Raw genomic sequence first — 26,634 nt, 5'->3', positions numbered from 1 at the left:
AGTCACACATGCTGCAGGGTGTGCAGAGGGAAACATGCTGCTGGACAGCACAAAAATAGTGACCCTGGACAGCACTATTCATGTTCCTCCCTGCACACCCTGCAGCATGTGTAACTCTAAGTGTCCAGGAAAAGATGGCGGAGATGGAAACCCTATGCGCACCACACGTGTATTATGCCCAGCACTGAAGGGATTCATTAGGGAGCTTGTAGGGTTAATTTTAGCTTTAGTGTAGATAACTAGTATTATATATATTTGTTGTAACTAACTCATTGTTAAAATCTATTCCTGAAACTATTCGAAATATAACAATCCTGGTTACATAACAGTTTTATAAACCACTGTTAGCAATTGTAGCCTGGCTGTAACAGGTAAATTATTAGCCGTGACGAAGCCGTCTCGGTTTCCCGTCACGTGCCACAAGGGCATGTCATTAACGTAATAATACGCAACCCTCTTATATCACGTGACAGGGATCAGCCTAGCCAGCCAATCGCGTACGAGTTCATTTAACTTGACGCTACAGCTCGCGCCTTTTTGTCCTTAAGTTCGCGGGCTGTGTGTCAGTAGCTGGCGCTTCCTCCCTGGTGAAGTAGTGAGTGCGGCTGACCGTTATACCGTAGGTCTCTTTCGTCTACTACTCTAGACTACCGCCTCTATACGGTTTTTGGAAGGCTCCGGTCGACTCCACTCTCTGCTGTGTACAATTTGTGAGGTGAAAACCAGGCCCTGAGTTTGCAGTAATGGCGTCCTCTATGTCCAGATTGCGCGCTGTGGAAGCCCGTGCTCGCTTAAATGACGGTACAATTTATTCTTACAATAACTTTTTATTAAACTATTTTATATTCAATTGTGAGGTAGTTTTGAGTGTTATGAAATATGGTCGCACAAAGCTAGCGAGGCCATGACCAGACAAAGCACAGGGCCTGAGGCAATTGTCAGGCATGCTACTCTGGCTTTTTAAAACTCTACATATATATATTACACACTCCCCCCCCCCCCCACAACATCATATAATCGTATAATAGGGGCCGATGAGGTTCTCTGCAGTTGTAGGCCTGAGATCAGTCCCCGCCTTCTATTCGAGTGAATAGAATTCCAGCTCCGTTTTAAAGGGGTCTTAAACACTTTTAGAGATTGTAATCCTAAATATCTTTATATAACTTTGTAGTACACTTATTTTGCCCGCTTTCCTGCAATTAATCCGAATGGACAATGGAGCTTAGGAAAGCAAAGTAGCCAAGGCCAACTCGGTGTACTTCTGTAACACGTTTAGATTGGTTGCTTTGAAGATTAATGCAGTTTGCCTTTTTATTTTTATACAAGATACAAAAAATACTTGTAAAATGTAACTTTCTTCTCTTTTCAGCTATTTTAGATTATAAAAATGCTTCAAGAGAACTAGACTTCTTCGGTGGCCCATCCTACGCAAGGGAAAGGTAATGCAGACTATAGAGGAACCTGCTTTATTAGGGGTTGACAATCATCTAAAATGTTACCCCTTATTTCTTGATGTGGTATGGCTCAGGGTTGAGTTCGCCTATACGTTTCTTTCACGGCTAGACAAACATCTAGTGCCATGGAGCCAATGAATGTTTCTAAATATCCCTGTTATCTTTTACTACAGTATCTAGGAATAGGCAAACTACCAAATTTGCATGTTTTGTAAAATCAGTCTCCATTTGAAATATAATTGCTAAAGGTTTGATATAAATATTTCCTTGGGTTTTCTGTGCTTTTTGTTTCACCGATCAGTGACCAGGCTGTTGTACCATTTAAGTGTGTGGTTTGCTGCCACACGATTTTCCTCATTATTAAATTGTATTTCAACCTTCTCAATCTCACTTTCCATATCTGCTTTTTTGCAGAAAATAGGTAAACTAAAATGCTGACGTTTTTGGCATAGTTATCATTGAGACCGTACCTAATCTTTCAAACATTATCATTGAACATAGTTTATTCTTTCTGCTTGTCATACCTTTAGGGGCAGTGTGCTTTTGAAGTTAAAGGGACATAAGCTTTTTGCATGTTGTAATAGCATATTTGCTCCACAGTACATGGCAGCTTTTAAGTGATGGTAAACTTTGGTGAATGCAAGCCCGTTTTTAAAATACTATTAAAAACAGGGGCACTTTCATTCATCAAAGTTTACAAAGCAGCCGTTTTGGTAAACAATTACCCTTTTTTTTCCCTCTTAACTACTACAGCAGCTTCCCCCACCTAGAGATTCTCTATTCACATGTCCGCAATGACTAATCCGGCTTCCTCCAATCACAGCATGGCTTTAGGTAATGACTACCCTGGGGAGAAAGCTTTGATTGGAGGCAGCCGTATTAGTCATTGCTGCCAGTACCCAAGATGGCGCCCATTAAGGCAGAGGGAAGGGTTAGAGAGCTGTTTGGTGGGGGATCAGTGAGGTTGGGGTCTAAGGGGGGGATCCTACACATCAGCATATGTAAATATGCTTTTTTTTTTTTTTAAAGGGCCAAATACCTTTTATTTTAGTACTGGCAGAGTTTCTGCCAGTACTTAAGATGGCGGGGACAATTGTGGGGTGGGGGAGCGAAGAGAGCTGTTTGGGAGGGATCAGGGGGTCTGATGTTTCAGGTGGGAGGCTGAGCTCTACACTAAAGCTAAAATTAACCCTGCAAGCTCCCCACAAGCTACATAATTAACCCCTTCACTGCTAGCCATAATACACGTGTGATGCGCAGCATCATTTAGAGGCCTTCTAATTACCAAAAAGCAATGCCAAAGCCATATATGTCTATTTCTGAACAAAGGGGATCCCAGAGAAGCATTTACAACCATTTGTGCCATAATTGCACAAACTGTTTGTAAATTTCAGTGAGAAACCTAAAATTGAGAAAAATGAACGTGTTTTTTTTTTATTTGATCGCATTTGGCGGTGAAATGGTGGCATGAAATATACCAAAATTGGCCTAGATCAATACTTGGTGTTGTCTACTACACTAAAGCTAAAACTACCCCAAAAAGCTCCCTACATGCTCCCTAATTAACCCCTTCACTACTGGGCATAATACATGTGTGATGCACAGTGGCATTTAACTGCCTTATAATTACCAAAAAGCAACACCAAAGCCATATATGTCTGCTATTTCTGAACAAAGGGGATCCCAGAGAAGAATTTACAACCATTTATGCCATAATTGCACAAGCTGTTTGTAAATAATTTAAGTTAGAAACCAAAAGTTTGTGAAAACATTTGTGAAAAGTGAACGATTTTTTGTATTTGATTGCATTTGGCGATGAAATGGTGGCATGAAATATACCAAAATGGGCCTAGATCAATACTTTGGGTTGTCTACTAAAAAAAAATATATACTTGTCAATGGATATTCAGATTCCTGAAAGATATCCGTGTTCTAATGTAACTGTCACTAATTTTGAAAAGAAATGGTTTGGAAATAGCAAAGTTCTACTTGTATTTATGGCCCTATAGTTTACAAAAAAGCAAAGAACATGTAAACATTGGGCATTTCTAAAATCAGGACAAAATTTAGAAACTATTTAGCATGGGTGTTTTTTGGTGGTTGTAGATGTGTAACAGATTTTGGGGGTCAAAGTTAGAAAGTGTGTTTTTTTCCGTTTTTTCCTCATTTTATAATTTTTTTTATAGTAAATGATAAGATATGATGAAAATAATGGTATCTTTAGAAAGTCCATTTAATGGCGAGAAAAACGGTATATAATATGTGTGGGTACAGTAAATGAGTAAGAGGAAAATTAATGCTAAACACAAACACCTCAAAAATGTAAAAATAGCCTTGGTCCCAAACGGACAGAAAATGGAAAAGTGCTGTGGTCATTAAGGGGTTAACAAAATGACTGCTTTGTAAGCTTTGAATGAAAGTGCCCCTGTTTATAATTTTTTTAAAAAAAGGCTTTAATTCACCAAAGTTTACCTTCATAATTAAGTTTTACTTTCTCTATTTGAATTGCGAAAGAAAATTTGGGTTCAGTGTTCCTTTATCTTTTGTATGACGTTTTAACATAAGAGCATGTCTTCTGTTTACTTTAACATGTACAGCAAAGGTTTAATTTGTATCACATTTATTTCTCATAAGTAGATGTGATTCATGTCCACAGCTTGTCTAAATTTCAAGCACTGTATAGCTAATAAGAAACCATGCACAAAGAAAAATGAACATTAAAACAGGTCCTGTTTACTTAAAGGGACAGTCTACATTAGAATTGTTATTTTTTTTAAAAAGATAGATAATCCCTTTATTACCCATTCCTCAGTTTTGCATAAAGTTATATTATACTTTTTACCTCTGATTACCTTGTATCTAGGAACCTTCTTCCAGCCCCCTGATCACATGACTGACTGTTTATCTATTGTCTTAAATTTAACAGATCTTAAATGGACACTCAATCAAAATTAAACTTTCATTATTCAGATAGAGCATGCAATTTTAAACCACTTTCTAATTTACTTCCATTAACAAAATGTGCAGTCTTTTAATATTTAAACTTTTTGCGTCACCAGCTCCTACTGAGCATGTGCAAGAATAAGTGTATGCATTTGTGAATGGCTGATGGCTGTCACATGGTACATGTATGCATTTGTGAATGGCTGATGGCTGTCACATGGTACCGGGGGCAGTGGAAAAAAACATAACTTTTAAAATTGTCATAAAAAAAATCTACTACTCATTTGTAGTTCAGACTAAGTGCTATTGCATTGTCTTGTTATCTTGCCTTTGTTGATTATGCAAATCTACAGTGTTGACTGGTCCTTTAAATATCCCCCTGTGCCGGAACAGTGTTATCTATATGACTCGCGTGTACTTTCTGTCTCTGTGTTGAAAAGAGATTTAAAAAGCCTGTGATAAGAGGCAGCCCTCAAAGGCTTAGAAATTAGCATATGAGCCTACCTATGTTTAGTTTAAACTAAGAATACCAAGAGAATAAAGCAAATTTGATAAAGTAAATTGGAAGTAAAAAGTCCTATCTGAATAATGAAAGTTAATTAATACTAGACTGTCCATTTAAAGGGCCATTTTTTTTTCATGATTCAGATAGAGCAGCAACTTTTAAATTTACTCCTATCAATTTTTTTCCACTTTCTATCTTCATTTAAAAAGCTGGAATTTAAAGCTTTGAAGCCAGTCCATTTTATGTTCAGCACCCTGGATAGTCCTTATTGGTGGCTACATTTAGCAAACCAATAAGCAAGCATAACCCAGTGTCTTAAAGGACCAGTCAACACTGTAGATATGCATATCAACAAATGCAAGATAACAAGTTAATGCAATAGCACTTAGTCTGAACCTCAAATGAGTAGTAGATTTTTTTTCTGACAATTTTAAGTTGTCTTTCCACTCCCCCTGTACCATGTGACAGCCATCAGCCAATCACAAATGCATACATGTACCATGTGACAGCAATCAGCCATTCACAAATGCATACACACTTATTCTTGCACATGCTCAATAGGAGCTGGTGACTCAAAATTTAAATATAAAGACTGCACATTTTGTTAATGGAAGTAAATTGGAAATTTGTTTAAAATTGCATGCTCTATCTGAATAATTAAAGTTTAATTTTGATTGAGTGTCCCTTTAACAAATTGAATGGCTGGTTCTTAAACAGAATGTAAATTTTGATGCTAAAGTACCTGGTTTTTAAAAAAAACGCTTACATTTATCAAAATTTACACTTTACTCGTGTTGTGTAAAAATACTTACCTTTTAAACTTGACAGCAGCTCCAGCTTCTAGTCAACGCAAGCCATTTCTGATGTCAGAAATGGATAGGTCATCCTCCAATCACGGCTCTCCCCCTTTGTCCCTTTCATATATGTATTGCATTTTTTTATGGGCCACTTCAAAATAACATTTGCCCCATAAACTTGTATGCATACAACCTTTTAAACACTTTTTTTTTTTTTTCTTTTACAAAATATGACGAGTCTGTGGATTTCATCCTTTTGTGATTATGCCTCCTGGTCAGCAGGAGGAGGCAAAGAGCACTGCAGCAGAGCTGTATATTTAGCTCCTCCCTTACCTCCCACTCCAGTCATTCTCTTTGCCTGTGTTAGTGATAGAAAGAGGCAGTGAGGTGTTAGTTATAGATTCTTCAATCAAGTGTTTATTATTTTTTAAAGTGGTGCCAAAGTGTGCTTTGTTCTGGGGTTTAGCCTAGACCAAATCAGTCTCTTCAGTGCAAAAAGAGAAGCATTTGGTGGCTTCAAAGCAATGGGAACTTGTGGGACATAATTCTCACTGTGCCTCCCATATACTGTTGCTGCCCTTTTCGAGGAAAAAAATCTTAGTCTTTTGCTCAGTATTTTTCTTCTATTCTTCAGGTCCATGTGAGCAGTTTGATTTCACATGCCTGAGTGATGCCTTTGCTGTCAGCAGCTTGTGAGGTAAGTGCCATTTTTGTTTCTGGGATTAGAAAACAAAAGGCCTCAGAAGGATTTGGCATCATGTTATGATTGAGCAGATCTTTGCATATTATATGGGCTCTTTGCAGGTATGCAGCCTCTTGTTTAGCTTAGAGTATACAGACAGCATATATATATTTGACAACCCTCTTGCATGGCAACTAATTTGTGTTGTAAGCAAATATGGGACATGTTCTCCCAGCGGTTATTTATACAGCAACAACTGTAAACAAAACTACCGGGAGTTTGCTATATTTTGTCTGATTGCAGCGACTGTTAAGGTTTGGTGTCATTTTATTTCAACATGGGACATGTTCTCCCGGCGGTTATTTATACTAAGACAAAGCCGACCGGGAGTTTGCTGTATTGTGCCTGTTGCACAGTGAATGCTTGTCCTAAATGTGTGACTTATGTTATGACCTTGTTTTTAATCAAACATGGGGCATGTTCTCCCTGCAGCGTTTTATACTCGAGCCGACCAGTTTTATATTCTGTCCGTTCAAAGGGCATATTGTTTTAAGGCCTCATATCGCACTGTTACGAGTAACTATTGCGTAATATTTTTAATGATATTGATCACGCCCACGATGGGCGGTTAACAATGGCGCGCCTTTTTCTTCCCCTGTTGGGGGGGCTGTATACTTGTTGCGCAAAGTAAAAGAAAAGCAGCGCACAAGATGGGGCGGATTATTTGCACTTAGTGGTGTGTGTGTGTCTCTCTGGGGGGGGGGGTGTCTCTCTGGGGGTGGGGTGTCTGTGTCGGGGGGGGGGGGTGTCTCTGATAGCAACAGGGCTTGGTCCTAGGGAGTGGGAAATCGATACCCCAACAACGGACTGCGACCGTTAAGATCTCAGGGGAGCTCCTTCAGGTAGCACACTGCTGTCGAGTGCTCCATCTAGCTCCTCCTTGCAGTAAGTCTGGATATATAGATATATAGAATTTAGTTAATGTTCTTCAAGGGGTTCTGTTTGAACCTATGCATTCCATAGATAATAAGTTATTATCTTGGAAAGTTGTTATTTTTGGTTGCTATTTCTTCCGCTCGAAGATTTTGAGCTTTCAGCTTTACAATGTGATTCTCCTTATCTTATTTTCCATTCTGATAAGGTGGTCTTGCGTACCAAACCTGGTTTTCTTCCTATGGTTGTTTCTAATAAGAATATTAATCAGTATTTGTTTTTTCTGGAAAACGTAGGGGCCAGACAGCTACAGCTACCTTTCTTTTTGGCTAAAGAGTATTATCAGTTTGGCAAATGAGACTTCTGGACAGCAGCATCCTGAAAGAATTACGGCTCATTCTACTAGGGCTGTGGCTTCCTCATGGGCATTTAAAAATGATGCTTCTGTTGAACAGATTTGCAAGGCTGCAACTTGGTCTTCTCTACATACTTTTTCCAAATTTTATACTTTTGCCTTGTCTGAGGCTGTTTTTGGGAGAAAGGTTCTTCAAGCAGTGGTACCTTCCGTTTAGGTTCATGTCTTGTCCCTCCCTTTCATCCGTGTCCTATTGCTTTGGTATTGTATCCCATAAGTAAGGATGAAATCCGTGGACTAGTCATATCTTGTAAAAGAAAAGGACAATTTATGCTTGCCTGAAATTTCTTTTACGATATGACGAGTCCACAGCCCACCCTGTCAATTTTCTAAGATAGGTCTTTTATTTTAAACTTCAGTCACCTCTGCACCTTGGCTTTTCCTTTCTCTTCCTAACTTTGGTCGAATGACTGGAGTGGGAGGGAAGGGAGGAGCTATATATAGAGCTCTGCTGTGGTGCTCTTTGCCTCCTCCTGCTGACCAGGAGGTGTAAGGATGAAATCCGTGGACTCGACTCGTCATATTGTAAAAATACATTTATCATGTAAGCATAAATTTCCTTTTTTGCTTTATCCGTCATGTTAACTCTAATAACTAACCTTTTCATAATCCTAAATCTGATTAAATTAGGACATCTATTAGCTACATAAACTGCTTGATGATTTTGAACCATCAGCATGAAACTGAATTTTCCTGTTGTCCACAAATGCACTTGATAAGTGGCTTTTAATGCTAAAGTTCACAAAGTACAAAATGTGCATACAGGTCTCCCAGACATGTAATTTTTTTGTTTTCTTTAAAGGGACATTAAACTGGTTATTAAACGAAAGGTAATTTTTTTTATTGACTTTTATAAATGCAGAATCAATGTAAACCTTAGTGAAGAAATTGCGTTCTGTATGAACACAAGCTTATGAGTGCTCCGTTATGCACTAATTTACTGTACTTGGTCAAGACTACAAATACGGTGTCCATTTGTATCCTTGGTTGGTCAGAAAAGGGTGTTGAAGCTATGGGAAAAATGGCACTCAAAAGCATAAATACCTTTTTTAGAAAAGAAAAGCTGCACAGTATGTTGCAAAATGTTTCTGGTTTGTGATGCTATTTTTATACAGCTTCAAATCTTTAATGTCCCTTTTTTTTTAATTGCATATCACAATCTTCAATTCATGTGGTATGTTAGTTTTATAATTGGATTGATCCAGATAAAGCTGTTGGGAATTCTAAAACGTATCATTAAGATACTAGAAGTGAATCTTGGTAACCCAGTAGATCTTTGCCTCCTAATTAACTTGTTCAGTGCCTTAGTGGCTGACAGAAGTGTTTGCATACTTGAAGCACAATATTATTTCAGACTGGTTAGGTTATGCCTTCAACTATTTTGTTTGCTTATGTAAGCAGTCAAGAAAAATATCTTACAAAATGCCAAATCTTTGAAGTTGATAAATGTCAACTAATGCTTATACTATGCCTTTGCATTATGCTCATACACATTATTTTTCTCCTCACAGCAAATTTTCCAGGTTTGAACCTTATGAGTCTTATGACTTGAGGTCTTCTCTGGTTGGGCAAGATCTGTACAGATCTGGCTATGGTAATAGTGATCTCAAACGCAACAGCTTCGGAGATAGTTTTGGTGATCGCTATGAAAACTACCGGAATAGCCTTGCAGCTGTAGGCTCTCTGGGGAGAGGAATGCCTGGTTTTTCTGGCAGTGCATTTGGCAGCAGCTTTGCTGCTTTTGGAGGACCATCACGAGGCAGAGGTCGTGGCAGAGGAGTAAGTACAGAATCTTTCCGATTTCTTTTGATAAGTCACTTTGTCCATTAAAAGACCAGTACTTTAGTAGTTTCTACTACAGCAGGGACAGTATATGCCATTTTAAACATTTTTGTAAACCATAGTTTACCCTTGGTTTAAATAGCTAAAAACTTGTTTGCGTAATGGAAATTCTTTCTTTTATGAAAGAAGGGCGACACTGCGCTAAAGGATATATAATTTTCCTTCACAATCACGTACTTGCAAGTGTGAGATGACTAATTTTTAAAGGTTTGGAAATTGTCAATTGTATGAAATTGAACTTGGTAGTTTCTAACACTTGGTCTACTATGATTTATTTTAATTCATTGCACCTTTATTGGGTTTATTTTACATTCCTTTTTTATTCTGAACAAGTTTCCTTTTTAGAAAATGTTTATCATAGTCCTAAGTTTAAACTATGCTAAACTTAACATCTGTCAAGTCTAGACATCTATAAAATATTTAACTGATTCTAGCTTTGATTACTTGACACCTCAGCAGTGGCAGTTTCCTCATGCTCCAATTCCCATTTGGTAGCTAAACAGTTCAGTCATTTTTTACAAAACTACCTCTGATTTGCCTTTCAGACTTGATCAGCTCAAATTTTTTACTTTTTCAGTGTTAATCTTTCATCTAAACTTCATACTATAATTTATTGGTGGCTACAGTCCTAACAAAATATCTTAACTTCAGCTTAAACCTATAATATAAAGGACCACTAAACACGATCAAAAAGCCATCAGTTAATGCCCAAAACAATGCAAAAACAATTTAGTTTGTTTCAAATGAGTATTACATTTTTTTTTTCTCAGATGTAAATTGTTTTCGTTCCTAATTCATCATGTGACAGTCGTCAGCCAATCACAACATGCTTATGTATATCATGTGTCTCTCACATGCTCAGTAGGAGTTGGTGTCAAACTGTAAATAAAGATTGTTTAAATTTAGATAAAGGAAGTGTATTGGAAAGTTGTCAGTTAAAATGGAAAGACTTAAGGTACAGACAGGTCAAAAATAAACTCAAACATGAGATTATAATCATAAGTTTAGCCTTAAAATGCAATAGACATATTAAGTAGTGAAAAACTGCTCCGTATGAGTAATGAATGCCCCCACAAGATAGTTAAGAGATACAAATCCCCCAAATTCTGCAATACACTTATTTTTTTTATAATTAAATGTTAAAATTATTTTCCTTGCTTGGAAGTCGCAATCTTCTCTGCCTGTCTTGTCTTCTGTGTTAAATGCAAATAGGCTTATTTAAAAACTATTACCTTTCTGATTACATTACTGTACTAGCTTTCTAATGGTACTATTTATACAAAAGTATTAATGTTACTCTGCCTTTAGGTTGCTTGGATAAACTGTATTGACGTAAATATTGGATAAATGAAGACCTTCACATTTGGTTCTGTCCCATTTTACAGATTCAGATATTCCCGATATCAAAACTTTTCCAGTTCAAAGCAGTTTGGATATAAAGTTTCACCTGTATAGATCTTTTTTTTTTTTTTCTTTTACAAGATATGACAAGTTCACGGATTTCATCCTTATGGGATATCTCCTCCTGGTCAGCAGGAGGAAAAGAGCACCAAAGCAGAGCTGCATATATAGCTCCTCCCTTCCCTCCCACCCCAGTCTTTCTCTTTGCCTGTGTTAGTGATAGGAAGAGGTAAAGTGAGGTGTTTAGATTCTTCAATCAACAGTTTATTATTTTTAAATGGTGCCAGTGTTTACTATTTTTTTTTTTCTCCTCAGGGCTAGAGTTTCTGGCTTTTAAGCAATGGACCGGGGAGATTCTCACTCTGCAAAACACGCTCCCATATTCATTGCTGCCCTGCTGATGGTCTTAGTAGATATTACCTAAGACCCTATTTGTCCCCACAGACGTGCTGGAGGTGAGGAAAGGGAACATTGTGTGGGACAGCTTCATACTGTTGATGTATGTACAGTCATTTATTTCTGGGGAGACTGAAGTATCAACAGACTGGCACTTATTCCCTGTACAGGGAAAAGGGTTATCATTTTGCATTACAGGATTATGTGCATAAGTACAGTGCGCAGTGCTTTATATGAGCATTTTAATGTGACATGAGCAGCAAAGTATTGGTAATTTTTGACATTACTAGACTAGTGTGTTTGTGAAGGGGCACATTGGTGATTCGAGGTACTGTTATAGAACCCACATGTTCATTTACCATGCGGTACTTGCTGTAACCGGGAACTTTAGTTGCTCCCACGAGGGGCGGAGCTTGAATTTCGCACGCTCAGATGCAAATTTTCTATCTGGATCTTGTCTTGGAGCAGCATGTATCTAGGCTCCAGTGTGGCCTAAGTCGCCTGTTTGCATACTTCACAAGCGAGTTTAGGAGCGCTGTCCAACTATTCATTGTTTCGTTTTTGGACAGGTAGGCGCCACATATCTGTGGCGAGGTGCAAGTGGCTAATTTAGACCTAAATTGTTTTAATCGTTAATACTTACAGTAACAACAAACGCATAGGCGACAAATATTTAAAGAGACAGTACACCCGTTTTTTTTTTTTCAGCAACTTTATCCAAAGTATTTGCGTTTTTTAAATTTGGGATTTTAGAGAAACCGACCAATATTAGTTTATCATGGCTGAACTTCAGGAAAGTACCTGTAGTATGTGTTTAGATGCCAATGTGGAACCCCCTATTACTACTTGTCCCTCATATACTGAGAGGGCTTTACAATGTAAAGAACAAATTTTCTTTAATGCAAGTATGGCTAAGGATGAGAATCGAGATATGCCACAACCTTTAACGCCCACCCAAGCGACGCTGTGTTCCTCAACTGCGTCCACTTCATTCACTCTGCAGTATATGGCTGCAGTTATGTCATCCACTCTTACAGAAGTTTTATTTAAGTTGCCAGTGTTACAACGCAAACGCATCAGGTCAGAGGCCCATGTGGTCCCTGCGACTTCTGAAGCTATCTCCGATGTACCCTCCCAGGGCTCTGAATTGGGGGGGTAGGGAGACCCTGTCTGAGGGGGAACTTTCTGACTCAGGAAGTGCGATGCCCCAGATTCGGATGTCATGTCTTTCAGATTTAAACTTGAACACCTCAGTCTGTTACTGCGAGAGGTTTTGATGACTGACTCTATTGTGGTCACACCAGAGAAATTGTGTAAGATGGACATATAATTAGAGGTCCCTTATTCCGACGTTCCAAAGAGAATTTTGGAAATTCTTGCAAGGGAATGGGAAGACCGGGTATCCCGTTCTCTCCTTCCCCTATTAAGAAAATGTACCCTATAGCTGACACCGTCCGGGACTCTTGGCAGACGGTCCCTAAGGTGGAGGGAGCTAGTTCTATCCTTGCAAAGCGTACGACTATTCCTATCAAGGACAGTTGCGCTTTAAAGGACCCCATGGATAAGAAGTTGGAGGGTCTTAAGGGTTTTTATTGCAACCAGTGGCCTGCATTGTAACAGTCACAACTGCGGCTGCTTTTTGGTTTGAAGCTCTAGAAGAGTCTTAGGACTGAGACTTCCTTGGAGGAAATACTAGATAGAATTAAGGCCCTTAAGCTGGCTAATTCTTTTATTATGGATGCTGCCTTTCAGGTCACCAAATTAACGGCTAAGAGTTCGGGGTTCTCCATCTAAGCACGGAGAGCCCTATGGTTGAAATCTTGGTCTACGGATGTATCTAAATCCAAGCTTTTGACAATTAATTTCAAGGGAAAGACAATATTCGGGCTTGACTTGAAAGAAATAATTTCGGACATTACGGGGAGGTATTGACTATTCAGACAATTCTTCCATTGATCCATGAGGGTCAATATGACTACTAGGGCTGCAACAACTAATCGGTAAGATTGATCATAAAAATAGTTGTCAAAGAATGTCATTATCAATTAGGTGGTCAGCGATTAGTTGGTTATTGCACAGCACCAGCTGCTTCAATCCGATGAACTCCTGCACATGGTATTGTGCAAACATTTTTATTTATTTTTTTCTATCCGATTAATCTGATAATTATTGTCAGATTAATCGGATAGAAAAAAGATTAAAAAAAATAAATAAATTAAAATTTTTTTGCACAATCTTAGTTGCAGTAGATCGTCAGATTAAAGCAGCTGGTGCTGTGCAACTGACCAACTAATCGCTGACCGCCTAATTGATAATGAGATTTGTTGACAACTATTTTTATGATCAAAACTTACCGATTAGTTGTTGCAGCCCTAACTACTGTGGACTTAAAGGATGCATATCTTCATATTCCTATCCACAGATCACCAGTTCCTGAGGTTTGCCTTTCTGGACAAATATTTTCAGTTCGTGGTCTTTCCTTTCGGGCTTGCCTCAGCACTCAGGATCTTCACAAAAGTTCTAGGGTCTCTGCTGGCGGTTCTCAGGCCGCGGGGCATTGCAGTGGCACCTTATCTGATCCAGGCATCATATCAGCTGAAAGTTAGATTCTGAATGCATGCCGATCCCTTCAGTCCAATCCTCGGCCATCAGTGGCTCAGTGCATGGAGGTAATTGGATTGATGGTGGCGGCAATGGACATCATTCAGTTTGCTTGTTCATCTCAGACCTCTACAGCTGAGCATGCTCACAGTGGAATGGAGATTATGCAAATTTGTCTCCTCTGATAGATCTTGATCAGGAGACAAGAGACTTCTTTGGTGATTGTCGCAGGATCATCTGTCCAAAGGACGTGCTTCCGCAGACCCTCATGGGTGATGGTGACAACGGATGCCAGTCTACTAGGATGGGGTGCAGTCTGGAATTCCCTGAAGTCTCAGGGTGTGTGGACTCGGTCGAAGTCTCTACTTCCAATCAATATTCTGGAATTGATGGCAATTAATGCGCTTCAGGCTTGGCCTCAGTTGGCTTTGGCCAAATTCATCAGATTTCAGTCGGACAATCACGACTGGCTTACATCAATCAGGGAGGAACAAGTTATCTGTCAGCAGTCTACATCCCAGGACAACTGGAAAGCATTTTTTTGAGCGGTCAGACGTTTCATCCAGGGGAATGGGATTTCCATCCGGAGGTCTGTGCCACCCTGATTCTCAGATGGGGCAGGCCGGAGCTGGATCTTATTGCGTCTCGTCAGAATGCCAAGCTCCCGAGAAACGGATCCGGGTCCAGGGATCCTCAGGCCAGACTGATAAATGCATCGACAGTGCCATGGTCGTTCAACCTAGCTTGTGTTTCCACAGTTTGCTCTCCTTCCCTTGGTGATTGCTCAGATCAAACAGGAGAGGGCTTCAGTGATTCTCATTGCTCTTGTTTCTCTAGTTTCTGTTCAACTGACTGCTTGGAGATTGAACACTTGATTTTATCTAAGCGAAGGTTCTCTGATTCGGTCATTGATATCTTGATTCAGGAACGTAAGCTGGTTACTAGAAAGATTTACCATAAGATATGGCGTAAATATTTTTATTGTTGCGAATCCAAGGGTTACTCATGGAGTAAGATTAGGATTTTGTCCTCTCTCCAAGGAGGATTGGAGAAGGGGTTATCGGCAAGTTCCTTAAAGGGACAGATTTCTGCTTTATTTTGTTACACAAGTCTGGCAGATATTCCGGATGTGCAATACTTTTGTCAGGCTGACTAGGATCAGGCCTGTGTTTAGACCTATTGCTCCTGAGTTTGAATTTAGTTCTTCAAGGGTTTCCGATAGAACCTATGCATTCCATAGATATTAAGTTATCTTGGAAAGTTTTGTTTTTAGTTGCTATTTCTTCTGCTCGCAGAGTTTGAGCTTTCGGCTTTACAATGTGATTCTCCTTACCTTTACTCTTCCTAAGGTTGTTTCTAACAAAAATATTAATCAGGAAATTATTGTTCCTTCATTGTCCTAATCTTAAGGAGCGTCTTTTACATAACTTGGGCATGGTCCGTTCCCTTAAGTTTTACTTGCAGGCGACTAAAGAATTTCGTCAATCATTTGTTTTTTCCGGAAAACGTAGGGGCCAGAAAGCTACGGCTACCTCCATTTTTTTGGCTGTAGAGTATCATTCGTTTTGCATATAAGACTGCTGGACAGCAGTCTCCTGAAAGAATTACGGCTCATTCTACTAGGGTTCTGGCTTCAACATAAGCATTTTTAAATGCCCATGAGGAACAGATTTGCAAGGCTGCAACTTAGTCATCTCTTCACACTATTTCCAAATTTTCCAAATTTGGTACTTTTGCCTCGTCTGAGGCTGTTTTTGGGAGAGGTTCTTCAAGCAGTGTGCCTTCCGTTTAGGTTCCTGTCTTGTCCCTCCCTTTCATCAGTGTCCTATTGCTCTAAGTAAGGATGAAATCCGTGGACTCGTCATATCTTGTAAAAGAAAAGGAAATTTATGCTTACCTGATTTATTTCTTTTATTTTATTTATTTATATAAATATATAAATCTAGCTCTGCTGTGGTGTTCTTTGCCACTTCCTGCTGACCATGAGGCGTAATCCCATAAGGATGAAATCTGTGGACCAGTCATATCGTAAAAGAAATAAATTTATCGGGAAAGCATAAATTTCCATTTTTTTATTAACTTTGTGTTTGCTAAGTAGAAACAATTTTCATTGTCCCCACTTAAATGAACACTCTATTCAAAATTAAACTTTAGGTAGAGCATGCAGTTAAAAATTACTTTCCAATTCTCCAATTATCAAAATGTTCACTTTTTATATGCATACTTTCTGATTCACCAGCTCCTAATCATGTGATTTGGTCTATGTATTTTGTGGTTGGCTGATTTCTGCTACATGACTTAGGCGAAGGACAATTTAACTAACTGAAATTTGTCAGGAAAAGTAATCATTTGAAATTTGCTTTTGTATTGTCACTTTATGATCCTTTAAGAGGTAAGAGTAAATTCTCCTGTAAGCTTTAATTCTGTATTGATGGAATAGAGGGTCATTATCTTGACAGGTGAGTGTAATTTAGAATCTACCAATGTGACGGTGCCCTGGTACATTTAACTGTAGCATGAGGCTAGAGTCCCTGTAGAAGGCAAAGTGCTTTTATTGCTGGTCCATATTGGTATCAAGCTAAAATCTCATTTCTTAAAGTGAAAGTAAATCCTAGCAATTTATAAACACTAGGATTTACTATTGAAACAAAGGGGACTTTCATTTATGAAGTATTAGATACTTCATGTAGAAAGCTACTTTGTTTGAATCAATCGCCGCTCTTGGCTCCTACTGCAGCCCACGGCTAAAAAAATTTTGACTGAAAAGGTGAGTTTTTCACGTCTTAGCCAATAGCCATGCAGTAAATCTGTCTTGGTGCCCATGGGAGCTGTTTACCGCATGGCTATTGGCTAAGAGGTGAAAATGTCACCTCTTAGCCAAAAATGGTAAAGCGCTACTATTGACTTTCACTTTAATAGTATTTCACACAAGTTCAGCAACGTTTGAAGTGTTGTCATATTGACATTTTTTCTTTTCCCAAATATTGGTTTATTTAGGGATTAGATAAAAGAAAGCCATATCACCTTTATAACATATTTTGCTCTAATTACAGCAAAGGGGAGGATATGCTATGAAATCTGGAGTGGCAAGAGGTGCAAAGAGGAAGAATGTGCAGCCTTCCAAGCCTGCTGGAAATCCTGTAAAGAAACAAAAGGTGGTAAAATCTGGACCGACGCAAACAACCAAAAAAAATTCTCCACAAGGTAATGACTTCCTTGCACTTTATAGTATAACATTTTAGAACTAAAATAATTTTACTAATTATATTTATAACTTGCATTATGTGACATTCCCATATTTACCTATTTAAGTGATGGTAAATTTTATCAGTTTAGGTACACAAACTAGTTTGTCACTTTGTAAGCTTAGTGGCTAAGTTTTCAAAGCTTGAAAATTATAGTTAATAATAAATCGCAATGTTTAAAACTTTTTCCCTTACCACTCCTCGCATCGACACTTCCTGCTCCGATATCTACTTACACTAGAGTGGTCCCACCCGCTCCTATGTCGGCTATCCGCTCGCTCCCGAGAAATGTTTTTGCGCATGCGTGGAAATAATATAAGTTTAACAATTACTTATAATGCGATACTTACTTATAATGGCCAGTATCAAAAGTGAAGCGCTTGTCTATCTTTTACAAGATGCCGATGATTCCTACCTGTAATTAGCACGCATGCGTTACACACGCACGCCATTTACAATGAGAAATGAAATGGCGCAGTTGCTTGAAGGGGCGGATGACGCAGAGTGACGGCCGCCCAACAGCCTAAATTTCAAAAAAATTTTTTGTCAAACGTGATCGAAAGGTAGAAAAATATATATAACGGGTTGAGTATGAGGTTTAGAAATTGCCTTTATAAAGGTTATAACGTGATTGAAACCCACATTTATTAAAAACGATAAATGAAACTTGATTTTTATCAATTAATGCAATGCTTGGCCCTTAAGCTGGCTAATTTATTACGGATGCTGCCTTTCAGTTCGCCAAGATGGCGGCTAAGAATGCAACATTTGCCATTTTAGCGCATAGAGCTTTATAGTTAAAATCTTGGTCTGCAGATGTGTCCTCTAAATCAAAGCTTTTGGCTATTCCTTTCAAAGGAAAGACCCCGTTCGGGCCTGACTTGATAGAAATAATTTCTGACATTACGGGAGGTAAGGGTTATCTCTTACCTCAGGATAAAGCAGCTAAACAAAGGGGTAAACAGAATAATTTTTGTTCCTTTTGAAATTTCAAGAGGGTCCCCTCTTCCGCTAAACGGGAAGGTAATTTTGCACAAGCAAAGTCCACCTGGAGCCCTAACCAGGCTTGTAACAAGGGTAAACAACCCAAGAAGCCCACTGCTGCTCCCAAAACAGCATGAAGAGGGCGGCCCCTGATCCGGGACCAGATTTAGTAGGGGGCAGATTTTCTTTCTTTATCCAGGCTTGGATAAGACGTTCAGGATCCCTGGACACTGGAAATGAAGGGGGCGGCCCCTGATCCGGGACCAGATTTAGTAGGGGGCAGATTTTCTTTCTTTATCCAGGCTTGGATAAGAGACGTTCAGGATCCCTGGACACTGGAAATTGTGTCCCAAGGGTATCAACTGGAGTTAAAAAGTTCCCTCCCAAGGGGGAAGTTTCTTTCACAATTCTGTAGACCAGATAGAGAGGCGTTCTTACGTTGTGTAAAAGACTTCTCCACTATGGGAGTAATTCGTCCCGTTCCAATGCAGGGGTTTTACTCAAATCTTTTCGTGGTTCCCAAAAAGGAGGGAACATTCTGTCCCATTTTAGATCTCAAGAGTCTAAACAAGTTTCTCAGAGTTCCATCCTTCAAGATGGAGACTATTAAGGCAATTCTTCCATTGATCCAGGAGGGTCAATATATGACTAACGTGGACTTAAAGGATGCATATCTTCACATTCCTATCCACAAAGTTCATCACCAGTTTCTATGGTTTGCCTTCCTGGACAAACATTTTCAGTTTGTGGCTCTTCCTTTTGGGCTGGCCACAGCTCCCAGGATCTTCACAAAGGTTCTAGGGTCTTGCAGTGGGGCCTTATCTGGACGATATTCTGATCCAGGCGTCCATCAACTGACAATCTCAGAAAGGACAGAACCATGTCTGTATAAGGACTCACGGGGTGGAAGGTTAATCTAGAAAAGAGTTCACTAGTTCCACAGACAAGGGTTCCTTTCCTGGGAACTCTTAATAGATTCTATATCCATAAAATTTTTTAGTTAGATTCTGAATACATGCCGAGCCCTTCAGTCCAATCCTCGGCCATCAGTGCCTCAGTGCATGGAGGTAATTGGATTGATGGTGGCAGCAATGGTCATTGAGTTTGCTCGTTTTCATCTCAGGCTGCTACAACTGAGCATGCTCGGGTAGTGGAATGGAGATTATGCAAATTGGTCTCCTTATCTGGATCAGGAGACGAGACTCTTCTTTGGTGGTTGTCACCGGTTCATCTGTCCTAAGGGACGTGCTTCCGCAGACCCTCATGGGTGATAGTGACAACGGATGCCAGTCTACTAGGTTGGGGTGCAGTCTGGAATTCCCTGAAGGCTTTGGTTGTGTGGACTTGACCGGAGTCTCTACTTCCAATCCCTATTCTGGAATTGAGAGCAATATTCAATGAGTTTTAGGCTTGGCCTCGGTTGGCTTCGGCCAAATTCATCCGTTTTCAGTTGGACATCACAACTGTTGCTTACATCAATAAGGGAGGAACAAGGAGTTACTTGGCAATGACAGAAGTATCCAAGATAATTTGGTGGGCAGAGGCTCACGCTTATCTGTCAGCAATCTACATCCCAGGAGTGGACAATTGGGAAGTGGATTTTTTGAGCAGACAGTCGTTTCATCTGGGAGAATGGGAACTCATCCGTAGGTCTTTGCCACTCTGATTCTCAGATGGGGCAGACCGGAGCTGGATCTTATGGCATCTCGTCAGAACGCCAAGCTCCTGAGATACGGGTCCAGGGATCCTCAGGCCGAACTGATGCCTTGGCAGTGCCTTGGTCGTTTCAACCTAGCTTATGGGTTTCCACCGTTTGCTCTCCTTCCCCGGGTGACTGCTTGGATCAAACAGGAGAGGGCTTCAGTGATTCTCATCGCTCCTGTGGCCTCGCAGGACTTGGTATGCCGATCTGGTGGACATGTCTCTGCCACCGTGGAAGCTTCCATTGAGGCAGGACCTTCTCATTCAGGGGACCCTTCCATCATCCGAATCAAATTTCTCTACAACTGACTGCTTGGAGATTGAACCCTTGATTTTATCTAAGCGAGGGTTCTCTGATTCGGTCATTGATACCTTGATTCAGGCACGTAAGCTGGTTACTAGAAAGATTTACCATAAGATATGGCGTAAATATCTTGGTGCGAATCCAAGGGATACTCATGGAGTGAGGGAGGTAAGTAGTGAGGGGATGGGGTCAAGGGGACAGGTAGTGAGGTGAGGATAGTATAAGGGCAGTTACTTAATCCTCTAACAGGGGCAAAAAGATTTCGATGGGCTGGGAGACCGGTAGTATGTTGGGCTGATTTCAGTTCTGGAGTCTATTTTGTTGAAGTAGCTGGCAAAATCTTGGGCGGAGAAGAGTATTGAATGAGGAGAACAGACTTTTGGGTTTGAAGAAAATAGAGAAGTAATGTTGCTTATATAGATTAAGGGCAGAATAGTAAGAGTTCAAGATGAATTTACAGTGAAGAAAGTCAGCACTCCGATATTTCCTCCAGTGTCGCTCAGCAGTACGGGAACGTCTGCATAGCCACTATGAACTATGGTAGGTGGGACCAGGTTATCAAGGACCGATCTAAGGGTGGAGTTATAGTGGCAGATGGATTCGGCTGAGACTACTTTTGGGAGAAAGGTTCTTAAAGCGGTGGTGCCTTCTGTTTAGGTTACCTGTCTTGTCCCTCCCTTATGTGTCCTCTAGCTTGGGTATTCCCAACTGTAATTGATCCATGGACTCACTGTCTTAAAGAAAATAAGTTTGCCCAACTTATTTCTTAAAACATTTTTTTTTATATCTAATTCTCTGCACCTTGTCTTATTTCCTTTTCTCTTTTTTTTTTTTTTCGTCTGTCAAATCACCTGGGGTTTGTGGGACAGGAAGTGATACTTAACAGCTTTGCTGTGGTGCTCTTTGCCGCCTCCTGCTGGCTAGCAGTGATAATCCCAACAGTAATTGATGATGATCTGTGGACTCACTGTCAAAATTTCAGGTAAACAAATTTTGTTTAGCACTGAAAATCCTGCAAATTAGGTCATCAATACCCAGAAGTAATCTCTAAAAGCCAACACTTGCATTTTGCAATTATTTATACATGCAACTTGACTGGTACTATTGACGAATGAAACGGGTGAATATCAGACTGTTACTGTAAGTTTGAATCCTAACAAATAGTGCCTAATCAAGGACCCTGGTTTTCAAACCATTCCTAAGGCCTGATTTTGAGGTTATCTAAAGTTTTTTTTTTTTTTTTTTAACCTTATCACCGAAGGCAATCCGGAAAATCTGGTCTGTTAGGGAGGCATGAGGACAGGTTTGAAACCATTGGTCTAAGACGAATCAAGCAAAGGCACCGAATACCTGTCATACTTTAGGCCCTCTAACGAAAAAGTATCCTACAGCTGCTTGAAAACCTAAATTTGCTTTCATTTTTTATACAAAACCTCTGCAATGTACTCATTCTGTGTCTGAAAATTGTGGGTTTACAAATTAGGCTTGTGAAGACTGCTTTTTGTACTTCCAAATAGGACCACAGCACATTGTCTAATTGCAAAACAATGTTTTGCTAATGAGTTGCTAGCTTTGTCAAGTCCGAATTGGATTCTTCAAATAGATAACTGTCCTTTCAACATAGTGGTCGACAAATCTGTTTAAAATGTAGGGGCCAGACATACTTTTAGGAGACAGTGGAATTTGTATATAGATGTATGGAGGATAAGTTAGGAGGCAGGGGTAAAATTCTAGGAGCCAGTGGCTCCCTGGGTTTGCCGAGCCGGTTTATTTTCAAATGAGAGCTTTACTTCAGTATATCAATACTTATTTTTATGATCTAGTGAAAGATGATGCCGAGGAAGAACGCCGCAATGAAGCACGGAAAGAGCAGCACAGACGGAGGAGGGAGAAGTTAATTGAGAAATATGGAGATGGATACTGGTAAAAATGCCTTATACTTATGACTTAAAAGGATTGTTTTTTTTTTGGGTTTTTTTTTTTGCTAGTTGCTTGCAGTGTATTTGAATATTAACATTGAACTATATTATGTTTATAAAATTGAAATAAAGTGGGTCAAATTGCCAACTGATTTGTTACTTATTGGTACTCATAGGTTTATTAGTCATGTGAATTCAGTATCCAGAAGCAAACTTATGCTGAATATGGTGGCAGCCAGCAGCATTTGGTTATTTGTGAAATTGCAACACTCTTTGGTGTGCAAATCCAGATCTTAGTGTTTCACTTTCACAAGAAGAAATCCGGGCCCAGATTTTTAAACTGATGAAGGTGGCCTTTATTTTTAGTGATGGTAAATCCTAGATTTTGGAATATCTAGGATTTACCATCACTTTAAGCCAATATTAAGCTATAATCCACTAACGCGATTAAACAAGTTGATTTAATAATTTTGTTCAACAAATGTTGCCCAAAAATGTAAGCTGCTTTGGATAGCTTTTCTTAAATAACCGAACTCAATGTATTGCACTGTTTTCACCCTTCTACTTAATGCCACCAGCTGGCAAGATGTTCTGTTGAGAACATTGTAGTGCAATACTTTGTTTGACCTCAATTGGGACTAATCGGTTAGTGAGACTTTCTCCAAGTAGTAAAATATATTGCTCATCTGTTGTACAGATATCTTTATTTTACTGTTGGAATTTCTAACTAATACTTTGATTTGTAAAGGAAATTCCTAAATTGTCCTAGGATCACTAAAACAAAGCAGAGGCTCTGGTGATGACCTGATCAATAAGATACCAAAGTAGTCCAAAGGAACTTCTGGCATATTGATATGTTGTCTTTGTGCAAGACCTTGTTTGTAATTCAAAATCTCTTTAGGTTGGCATTCACATGTTCGTTTTGCAAATTTCGATCTTTTGATGAGAAAGGCATTGAAGAACATTTAAATAGTGATTACCACAAGGAAATGCTAAATCATATTCAGAAGCAAACCAAGTTTGACCAGACTGCTGTTGACTTTCTTCATGTAAGTAGGATTTTATTTCAGTGTGCTGTTATGGCCAAACAATCCATAGCAATATTTAACCCGAACTTTGGTGTGTATCAGATGGTTTAACAGGCAACTGACTAACATAGTACATACTATCGTTTTTTATTTAAAGGAAAATATTGTACATAAGTACAAGAAAATAGCAGCTATCAAAGCTGCTTCTCAGAGTGGCTCTGCAAACCAAGTGGAAAAAGATGCGTTAGAAGGTATGTAAACCTGGTACTGGCACGAGTCGCATACTAACCATATACTGTTTTGAAAGGACATGGGAGAAAGTTAGTGTATTAAAGCAGCAGTTTAACATTAACCTTTGGCAAGCAAGAGTCTGAAATGGATGTGTATGCACAATTTATACTGCAGTATTTCATGCTGCTCTGGCTACTGCGCGGGCAAGTCCCTCACTTGTATTGATATGCAAGAACAAACTTTAATATTTAGCACAGGGTAATCTTTAGTGTAAAAATATACCATATTTGGCACATGCATCAAAGTTCCTTGGTTAAACTCATGGTCCCCATTCTTTACTTTTTAGGTATTACGAATGAGGATCACATGCTCAGAGTTGAGATGGCGCATTGCAAAGCCTGCAATATTTATGTTCCTGGTTTACGTATTTCTGTACAGTTGCATCTGAAATCTTCTCAACATTTAAAGAACAAAGCGGTAAGACCATATAACTGTTCCTAACCTGTAGGTAAACTGAACTTTAATATCCATCACAGCAGTGCTTAGCTTTGAATTTGATTAAAGGGACCTGAAACCCAAAATTTCCAGTTTACTTTTGTCAAATTTGCTTATTTTGTTGAAGAGATACCTAGATAGGTAGTGTGCACATGTCTAAATTAGTACATGACAGGAAATAGTGCTGCCATCTCTAGTGCTCTTGCTAATGTATAACATTGTTGCAGATACGCGCACACTAAGATAATTTGATATTAGAAGCACATTTTAAACTTGTATTTTTAAATTGAATTCTAGCAAATGTGAAAAATGTTAAATTTATCATCCTGATAAAGATTACATTTTTTTTAATCATAGCAATTTAATCATTTCTATGAAGCACCTACACAACTAAATGTAAACTTTCTTTTACAGACATACAGGGAACAAATAAAGCAATCAAGCATTTCGACGGCTACTAGTATCTTGAGAAATCCAGTTGTGAAGGCACGATATGAAATGTTCTTGAAGGTAAGGAGATCTTGCTTTCAGGTTTAATATTGCCATGTCAGCACAAATTGAGTGAGACTATAGATTTCATTAAATGCTTGCATAACCTAAACCTCTTTTCACCAAGTATTCCTAGAGTAAGTAAATTTTAGTGTTCTCCACAGAATGGTGCCAGTCGGATGGCATAAACTAGCCAGGTTGGAACAGTATAATACTTCCTATTTTATGCTATCCAAAGCTTAAAATGCATAATTTAAAAGTAAAATGATTTTATTTATATATATATATATTAAAAAATAATAGCTCATTTTAGCTTAAAGGGGGGGGGCACTGAACCCAAATTTTCTCTTGTTTTTCAGGGAGCATGCAATTTGCTAATTTACACTTTTTTTTTTTTTTTTTTTTTTTCTTTATCTATTTGAAAAGCAAGAATCTTAAGTTTTTTAGATGCTGGCCCATTTTTGGTGAAGAGCCTGGGTGGTTCTTGCTGATTGGTGGATAAATTCACCCACCAATAAACCAGCGCTGCCCAGGGTCTAAACCAAAAAATTGTCTGGCTCCTTAGCTTAGATGCCTTTCAAATAAAGAAATGAAAAATGAATAGTAAATTAGAAAGTTGCTTAAAATTGCATGCTCTCTGAATCACAAAAAAATTTGTTTTGTGTCCATTTAATATTGGCTAAAATTAGCTGGTTGGTGTGACCATTAAACCATTTCTACCCAAACCCAGTCCTCAGGAGCCTTACTCAGCCCAGATATTCATTTATCTTAACTAGAGCGCAAGTGACATTAGCTGATGAGTGAGTTGATAGTTTCACCTGTGCTCTAGTTAAGATAATGAATATCTGGCTTGAGTAAGGCTCCTGAAGACTGGGTTTAGGAAACAGTTTGTACATTCATGTTTTACCTGCCTTTCATAGGGACACTAAAGCTCAAAATAACCCCTTAAACAAAACCCTCAACAGGCAGCGATGTACATGGTACATTGTGCTAATAAGGGGTTAAACTGACATTATGTAGAGCGCGCTTTTTTAAGACTCAAATTTGTACACATTTTGATGTATAATCTCATTACATGCACACTTCCTGAGGTTCCAGCTACTACATGTCTAACTGGCTAATGGCTGTCACATAATACAGGTGAGGGCAGCAAGTTGATTTTTAAACAAGCAGTAGATATCTCACATTTTAAAATTAAGCTATTGCATTTTTATTTGTTTGTTAAATTCTAATGTATTAATGGTCTAATCTACCTTTTTTTTTTATTTTCAAGTCTTAGAGTATCTTTACACCACTATATTGAGAAGTACATTAACCCTTTGTTTTACTCCCTTAGGGTGAAAATCCCTTTGAGGGTCAGGAAAATGATGTGACTGCTGATATGGACACTGGCGCAGAGGGGGATGTGCATGATGTGCGTGTAGACACTGAAGATGTAGATGCAGAAGCAGCAGCTGAACCATTGGAGTCATAAATATTTCCTATGGTCATCAGTGACCATCTAATATGATTAAAATGTTATCAAAACAATGTTAATCCCATTTTTAAGTTTATAGTACCCCCCCGCAGTTTATAATGCATATATTCAATTTAACGTCTTTCTGCTGTACATAAAATATCATAATTTTTTTTAATTTGGTATTTGAATTTTTTTTTGTTCCGTTGCTCCAGTGAAGTTTTCTAGAATACACCTGAAAATACAGAACCCTCTGCCTGAATTGAAGCTTCTGTGTTTGTACATTTTAATTTCTATCATACTCTGACAAAAGCTGTGATATGTTTTTGTTTCCACTTGTCGTTTAGACAATGCTGGTCTGATTAAAAATAAAGATCTTTTTGTGAATGTAAATATCTCTCATATTTTTGTCCTATTTGTTACTGGAGATATGTACTGTGGGTTGTAGTTCTGGTTTAACGTAAAGATCACTAAAAAGCAAAGGTGGAAAGAGATGCTTCTCTTACCCTTAAATTCCTGTATCGCCTACTGCAATGAGGAACTTTCTAATGACATGGTGAGTCCACGGATCATCAGGAATTACTATTAGGAATATCACTCCTGGCCAGCCGGAGTAGGCAAACAGCACTACAACGAAGCTGTAAAGTATCACTCCCTTCCCACAACCCCCAGTCATTCTCATTACCTGCATTGCAAGGAGGTGGTAAAGTTTAGGTGGCTGAATGTTTTCTTCAAGAGTTATTTTGAAGCAGTGCAGGTTTGCTCCGTCTTCCTCGGGGTTTAGCCATAGTCAACATTAGTCTCTTCAGTAGA

General features: G+C 39.0%; 1 protein-coding gene across 1 annotated transcript; it reads left to right on the top strand.

Moving 5' to 3' along the window:
* Nucleotides 1-533: 533 nt before the first annotated feature.
* Nucleotides 534-26,214, top strand: LOC128641397 (DBIRD complex subunit ZNF326). Its single transcript, XM_053694022.1, has 10 exons — nt 534-801; nt 1,370-1,439; nt 9,241-9,508; nt 17,023-17,173; nt 22,027-22,126; nt 23,024-23,171; nt 23,308-23,401; nt 23,728-23,858; nt 24,291-24,386; nt 25,702-26,214. Exons 1-10 carry the CDS (start codon nt 744-746, stop codon nt 25,837-25,839), a joined length of 1,254 nt encoding a protein of 417 aa, XP_053549997.1. The 5' UTR covers nt 534-743; the 3' UTR covers nt 25,840-26,214.
* Nucleotides 26,215-26,634: the final 420 nt, after the last annotated feature.

This window comes from Bombina bombina, chromosome 10, assembly GCF_027579735.1.
Source record: "Bombina bombina isolate aBomBom1 chromosome 10, aBomBom1.pri, whole genome shotgun sequence".
In the NCBI taxonomy this organism is placed as follows: domain Eukaryota; kingdom Metazoa; phylum Chordata; class Amphibia; order Anura; family Bombinatoridae; genus Bombina; species Bombina bombina.
The sequence above is the reverse complement of the archived record's forward strand: the minus strand, read 5'-3'. Positions and strand labels throughout refer to the sequence as shown.

Coding starts and splice junctions, on each gene's coding strand:
- LOC128641397 (XM_053694022.1), top strand. CDS start 744: ATGGCGTCCTCTATGTCCAGATTGCGCGCTGTGGAAGCCCGTGCTCGC. Junction 802..1,369: donor CCGTGCTCGCTTAAATGACG/GTACAATTTATT, acceptor TTCTCTTTTCAG/CTATTTTAGATTATAAAAAT. Junction 22,127..23,023: donor AAATATGGAGATGGATACTG/GTAAAAATGCCT, acceptor AAATCTCTTTAG/GTTGGCATTCACATGTTCGT.